At 46.8% G+C, this 7,514-nt stretch overlaps 1 protein-coding gene across 2 annotated transcripts in view; it reads right to left on the bottom strand.

The window, feature by feature from the left end:
- Positions 1 to 4,876: 4,876 nt before the first annotated feature.
- Positions 4,877 to 7,514, bottom strand: part of Ap5s1 (adaptor-related protein complex 5, sigma 1 subunit) — a 12,344-nt gene continuing 9,706 nt past the window's right edge. For both annotated transcript variants that reach the window (XM_013010759.1, XM_013010760.1), the window contains exon 3: positions 4,877 to 6,331. In XM_013010759.1, coding sequence (XP_012866213.1) covers positions 5,905 to 6,331 — 427 coding nt within the window. In that variant the 3' untranslated portion in view covers positions 4,877 to 5,904. The remainder of the gene's footprint in view (positions 6,332 to 7,514) is intronic.

Here is a 7,514-nt window from a genome sequence, read left to right on the forward strand (position 1 = left end):
ACACACACACACACACACACACACACACACACACCCTTCCATTGTATGTGCCCTTACAGCAGGCTCACTGTGTATTTCTTTAATGACCTTCATAAAGCTGTAAATAGCTGGGTGACAGTGGCTCACGCCTATAATCCTAGTACTTAGGAGGCTGAGATCTGAGGATTGCGGTTCAGAGCCAGCCTAGGCAGGAAAGTTCATGAGACTCGTATCTCTAATTAACCACCAGAAAATAGAAGTGAAGCTGTGGCTCAAATGGTAGAGTGCTTGCTTTGAACTGAAGAGTTCAGGGACAGTGCCCACATCCAGAGTTCAAGCCCCAGGACATACCAAAAAAAAAAAAAAATTAACTAATTAAAAAAATAAAGTGCCAGACACCAGTGGCTCACACCTATAATCCTAGCTATAATCCTAGCTATACTCAGGAAGTTGAGATCTGAGGATCCAGGTTCAAAGCCATCCCCGGCACTAAAGTCTGTAAGATTCTTATCTCCAATAAACCACTCAGAAAACCGACAGTGGTGCTGTGGCTCAAGTAGTAGAGCACTAGCCTTGAGTTGAAGAGTTGAGGGACAGCGCCCAGGCCGAGTTGAAGCTACATGACTGACAAAAATAAATAAATAAATAAAATAAACCTGGGGCTGTGAATGTGGCTTAGTGGTAGAGTACTCTCCCAAGATGCACGAAGCCAGGGTTTGATTCCTCAGTTCCACAGAAACAGAAAAAGCCAGAAGAGCTAGCCTTAAGCAAAAGAAGCTTGGGGACAATGCCCGGGCCCTGAGTTCAAGCTCCAAGATACCCCTGGATTCAATTCACAGAAAGCTTATGGGACCCAAGACCCTTCCCTGTTGTGACTATAGGTAGCCTAGGTTTCCATAAGGTTTCTTTTTTTATTACTAAGGTTTTTTTTTCTTTAGCCTGAAGCAGCTCCTCTTCAGTGTTTTGTTGCCTTTATTTTTATTTTTTGCAATGAACAACCCAGTTAACTCAAGACACATCCCTCTATTTGGGTTTGTGTGAAGTCTCCTCCTTCAGATTCAGGTGCCACATTTACTTGATGGAACCCAGGGCTTCATGCTGCTATGCAGGCTGTTCCTACACTCCCACCCCCACCCCACCCCTACCCTCTGGTACTGCATTTTTGACTCTCAGAAATATTTCTGTTCTTTACCAAAAACACCTGCCAGCCAGGCACTGGTGGTTCATGCCAGTATTCCTAGCTACTCAGAAGGCTGAGATCTGAGGATCTTGGTTCAAAGCCAGCCCAGGCAGAAAAATTCAGGAAACTCTTCAATTAACCACCAAAACACTGGAAGTAGAGGTGTGGCTCAAAGTAAAGTGCTAGTGTTAGTGAAAAGCTCAGGGATAGCACCCTGGACCCCTGGAGTTCAAGTTCCACAGATGGGAAAAAAATTGGTCTGTTTGCCCCCTTACTGAAGATATTCATGTAGTCAGGGCTTGCTCCTCTGTTTCCTATCTGGATGTTTATTTCTTCCCAATTTTAATTAGCAGTTAATTATGAAGAAGTGCTTTGAGTTTGTTTCTCATCTTCCTTTCATTTCAGGTTTTGGCATAGAATATTTCACAGGTCTTCACTGCATAGAACCTGTGTATTATTTCTAGTGTGTCTAATCCTAGGAAGTGTTTAAATTGTTGGTCCTTGATCCTTATCCTTTCCTCAGTGTATGTGTGTGTGTGCATGTGCGTGTGTGTGCATGTGGGTACTGGACTCAAATCTTGGGCTCTTGCTCAGCTTTGCTCCCATCTGGCGTGCTACCATTTGACCCACATTCCCAATCCACAAATTTTTAGATTTTGCTCATCTCTTTTGCTATTAGTCAGCTACTTTAGGGCCTCTCTAAGTCTGGCCAGTTGCCTTCCTGGCCAGGACTTAGCTTGTTTTCATCATGTGGAATTCCAGGACCTGTCAAGGGGTTTCAATGTCCTCTTGTCTCCCAAAAACAATCCAGGGCAACACTCTGCCCAGTCTCCAGTTTAAGGTTGCTGCTCCAGACATTTGTGGAACCTCAGGCTGGTGTGGCCAATTTCTAATTGTGGTGGACACAGAAAGTGGGGCTCTGATCTCTACCATACTAAATCAGGTAACTTTCTGAGATGAGAGAAAATCTAGGCCCCCCCTTTTTTTTTGGCTTCCCTTGGGACAAAAAATCCTGAGCCCTGGTAACACCCAATTACAGCTTTAACCTCATTCAGAATACTGAAGGAAGTCCCTTCTTGTTCATTAAGAGCCATGTTGAAAACAAATCATAATGTGTCTTGGGGTAGGGGTGGGGCACCACCTGCCCCTGAAAAATCTCTCTTGGGACTGTTATCTTCTGCTGGGGCAAATGCTTCATCTCTGAACCAAGCCTGCTGCTACCTGGGCAGGGAGAAGGGGACAAGGAGCCTGTAATTATTAACCATGAACTTAATTAAAAAGAAAAAGCAAGCCAGCATAACTTTGCACTAAGGAACACTGGAAGCAGGAAAAGAAGCTGCTGCATGTTGGTCTCCTTGGCTTTATCTTGAGGTTTTCTTCTGGGAAAGGGACTTGTAGTTCTAGGAGTGTCACCCTTGAGAGATAAGACAGCATATTGTTTATGTTTGTATCCAGGAGAAAGAAAAGGCTGTTACATGGAGCTGGTGAGCTAGCTCGGCAGTAGCTGGTATGTACAAGACCTTGGGCTTGATTCCCACACTGAAAAAAAAAGAAATTAAACTGGGCTGGGAATGTGGCTTAGTGGTAGAGTGCTTGCCTAGCATGCATGAAGCCCTGGGTTCGATTCCTAAGTACCACATAAACAGAAAAAGCCAGAAGTGGCACTATGGCTCAAGTGACAGTGTTAGCCTTGAACAAAAGAAGCTGAGGGACAGTGTCCAGCCCTTAGTTCAAGCCCCAGGACTAACAAAAAAATAAACTTATTCTTGTGTGCAGGTGTGCGAGTTGTGGTGGAGGGCTGCTGTGGATTAAATCCAGCCTCAAACATGTTAAAGTCCTTAAAATTGTTTTTAATTGAAAAAAAGAGAGAATGGTAGGAGTTGAGGAGGAGGGAAAGTAGGAGAAAAATGAGGGAAGGGGTAACAAGTTTGACAAGAAATGTACTTATTACCTTATTTATGTAACTGTGATCCCTCTGTACATCACTTTGACAATAAAAAAATAATTTAATAATTTTTTTTTAAAAAAAGAAAAGAAAATAGAGAGAAACCTGAAAGTTGATGGAGGCAGAAATCCCAGGAAGAGAGAAAGAATGAGAAAACTCAAACCAGTGGTGAGAAAAGGGTTGAACACTCAAAGCATCAATGGAATGAGAATGGTCTGGTTTACAGTGGTTTGAGTTTTATTTCCCAGGGACTCACGTGTTGGTCCTCAGTGTGGCAATACTGGTAGGGGGACTTTTAAGAGGTGGAGCCTACTGAGAGGTTATTACTGGCCCATCCTGGCTTCCTGCCAAGCTTCACAATCCTGTCCTCTCTGACCTGGTACCAATCACCATTGACAACTATGACACCTTCATTGGAACTAGGCTGGTACCATTGAACCTCCTGACCTATGAACCAAATAAATACCTTTGAAAAGTTACACAGTTGCCGAGCGCCGGTGGCTCACACCTGTAATCCTAGCTACTCAGGAGACGCTGAGATCTGAAGATCGCGATTCAAAGCCAGCCCGGGCAGGGAACTCCATGAGACTCTTATCTCCAATAAACCACTAGAAAACTGGAAGTGGTGCTGTAGCTCAAGTGGTAGAGCGCTCACCTTGAGCTGAAGAGCTGAGGGACAGCACTCAGACCCAGAGTTCAAGCCCCACGACCGACCAAAAAAAAAGAAAAAAAAAAGTTACACAACCTAGATACTTCACTACAGACAACTGATAACAGGCAACTGATACAGAGAAAATGTAATGATTACTTTAATTGTTTTGTTCATTCTATAATGAACTACAACAAAACACATATATCCTAGAGGACACAGAGAAAGAACATGCAAGCATTCCAGTGAATTTTTTTGCCATTTTAATTTCTAAATCATATGAATATATTACCTACTTGAAAAATATTTTAGGGGGATGAGAGACAGTGCTGGGGTTTGAATTCAGGGCCTGGGTGCTGTCCCTGAACTTTTTTGCTCAATGCTAGCTAGCACTCTACCACTTGAACAACAAATCTACTTCTGACTTTGTGGTGATTAATTGGAGATAAGTCTCAGACTTTCCTGCCCAGGCTGACTTTGGACCACAATCCTCAGATTTCAGCCACCTGAGCAAGATTACAAATGTGAGCCACCTGCACCTGGCTAATTTCCAGCCTTGAGGAGGAAAAAAAGAAAAAGCTCAGGGACAGTATCTAGGCCCTGAGTCCAAACCCCAAGACCAGCATGCGTACACATACGTACACATACGCACACACAAACACATATACACGTGCATGCACGCATGGGACTTCTATACATTTCAAAAAGACAAAGCAAATCCAGGTGGGTCCACTGATTAACTCTACCAAGCATTTAGAAATAACACCAAAATTCCCTACAATCTCTTTCAGAAAAAAAAAAAAAGAAGCAAAATATTTTCTTACTCATTCTACAAGGCCAGCATTACCCTAAGGCTTAAACCCGGTAAAGCAGTTACAAGAAAAGAAAATTACAGGCCAAGCATTGGGTGCCCAACAGCTATCAGGCCTCAGGAATGTGCAGGCAGGTTCAGCTCCATGGCCTTGCAGAAGATGCACTTTGGGAAATCAACCACATTCTTCCCCTCCAGTGAGGTAATTCAGAAGTAATTTTTGGGCTGGGACTGTGGTTTGCCTAGCATGCATGAAGCCCTAGTACCACATAAACAGAAAAAGTTGGAAGTGATAAAGTACTATCCTTGAGCAAAAAGAGCTCAAGGACAGTGCCCAGCCGCTGAGTTCAAGCCCCAAGATAGGCAACAACAACAACAAAGTAATTTGTGCTGGCCCTGTGACTAAGAACTAAGGTCCCAGTCACAATGGACTTGACCACATTCCTGCCTGGGCTGCATTTTCTTCTCTTCCTGCTTTACCTCTCACATAAGCCACCCACACATAACCCTTGTCTCAGGCTCTGCTTAAACAAGGGCTGCCTTCCCAAGGAGGCATGTAAAGAATCGTGAGGGAAGTAGGAGGGAGGAGGGATAAAGGCCTCCCAAGAAGGCTGAGCACAAAGCACACACCCACAAAGGGGCTCACTCACAAGACCAGACTGGGTCCGTTCAATTCACAGAGACAGGGTGAGGTGCACTGCCAGTACTTTTCATTCAAAATGCGGAAGATAACGTCACCCAGGTCAGAGCCTAGTGCGCTGTGGGCAAAGGAGGGAAGCCCATAGAGACCTTATCTCAGGCCTGCCTGGTGGGCATGGGCTTGGCACACAGGAGCTACAGACTTTCTGATGAATGGCGGTTCTGAGGAGGAGGGGCCAAGTCCTGCTGACATGATCCTTGATGATGTTGTCTAAGTAGGCCCAAAGGCAGGGGCTGGTGCCTGCCAGGGTGTGGGCCCAGCTCCCCCAACATGAGGAGAATCTCCAAGATCCCTTTCCTGCTGCAGTGACTGAGGCTTTCAAAGGGGAGGGTGGGCTAAGTTCCAGGAGTCCCCTCCTCACTATTCCAACATGACTGGCTGCTAGGGCTTTAGGTCAAGGACAGGTGGGGCAGTGGCTTGAGTCAAGTACATAAGAGTTCAAGGCTTAGGATGTTGTATAAAATCACTGGCCAGAAAACAGACACAGCCCTCTTTCTGCCAGCTTGCTGCATCTATTTGCCCTGGGTGTAAAAGCTCATCAGAGTGGAGAGCAGGGGGCTGGAAAGAGGAGGCAGAGGCTGTTGGGCAGCCTCTGCTATCCCTCCTGGCCTTCTCAGGGAAACTGTATCCCAGCGAGGGGTTAGCGGGGCCAGGCAGCAATGAATTCCTTCTCCAGACCCTGGACAAACCGATCATTGAGGAAGAGCAGCTGGCCATGGGGCAGAAAACGGGTAAGGATGCCCTCAATGCGGTCAGCCCGCAGCAGGAGGCTGGTGCCAGGGGCCAGCAGCCGGAGGTGGTCAATGAGGAGGCGGGCCAGCAGTCGGAGCGTGCTCTCGGCCAGCAGCAGGTTCTCGTGGGCATCCAGTACCAAAGCAAAGCCTAGTGAGAACACCCCCAGCCATACCACTGTTCGAGACACCTGGAACGGGTCCCCTGGGGCCAGGCGGAAGGCCCCATGTGGGGCATCATGCAGGGACACGGGCTCATCTGAGGACTGCAGCTGCAGGTCCGTAAGGGGCCGGCCAGATGCCTGCTGCTGCAGCTGGCACATTGACTGCACCTGCCTGGGAGAGAGGGAAGATCAGCTGTAATGACAGGCTGACAGGCCTGGTGAGGTCACCAAGGCAGCCCACAAGCTTCTGTCATTTTCATGACCACAAGTGGAGCTGCCATTATCCCCATATCTCAGATGAGAAAACCGAGGCTTAGAGAAACCAAGTGACCTGCCCACAGCTACACAGCCAGGGAGTATGATTCCATATGGAAATCTAGGGTCCACCCTGCCCCACTGTGCCCCATGGGGCAACAAGGCAGGTTCTGAGCACAGCTCCTTGGGCCAGAAAAAGGGAGCAGGAGAAAAAGATCCTGTCCCATGGCCTTCACAGAGGCTTCCTCAACAAGCAACGAGAATAAATCCCATTGCCCAACCTCTCTACCCCAGCCAATCCTGCAACCTTCCCCAAATAACCCCCTCTCCCCCAACTAGACAGTCAAAACTGGAAGCCCTTCTGATCCTTTCTGTACCCCTTCCAATTTGAGCCACACACAGGTTGGTTTTAAAGGCATAATTGTTTTGGTTTTGTGCTGTACCAAAGGGAACAAGGTAGAGGAAAATAAGGGCAGGAAGTGGCCAAGGGTCCCCTCAGAGTGGTAAAGTCCCCCTCAGAATGAAGGGGCAAGAGACTCTGACACGTGCCAGCTCTGTCTGAGTCTAGTATGAGAAAGTCCAAGGCTAACCACCCCTGCTGCCCAAGTTCCCATTGTGCTCAGAGTCTAAGGTATTCAGGCGGTCCTGAGGATGAACAGTTCCAAACACCACATTCTCTCTCTTCCTTAGAGATGCATAAAGGTCTGAAGTCCTGCACTGAAAATCACATTTAACTGGTAATAGGGCCTACCTGCCTTCATTCAACTCTGTTATGCCACTTTCTAGCTGTATAATATTGGACAGATTTGGTTCCTTGAATGCTCTACTTACACATCTGTAAGGTGGGGATAATAACTATAGCTACCTCAAAAATCTACTGTATGAAACAAGTTAATAATATATACAGAGGGGGCTGGGAAGGTGGCTCAGTGGTAGAGCGCTTGCCTTGCATGCCTGAGGCCCTGGGTTCGATTCCTCAGCACCACATAAGAAAAAAGCTGGAGGGGCTGGGAAGATGGCTCAGTGGTAGAGCGCTTGCCTTGCATGCATGAGGCCCTGGGTTCGATTCCTCAGCACCACATAAGAAAAAAGAAAAAAGC

Source organism: Dipodomys ordii, unplaced genomic scaffold (genome assembly GCF_000151885.1).
Source record: "Dipodomys ordii isolate 6190 unplaced genomic scaffold, Dord_2.0 Scaffold13, whole genome shotgun sequence".
NCBI classification, from domain to species: Eukaryota; Metazoa; Chordata; class Mammalia; order Rodentia; family Heteromyidae; genus Dipodomys; species Dipodomys ordii.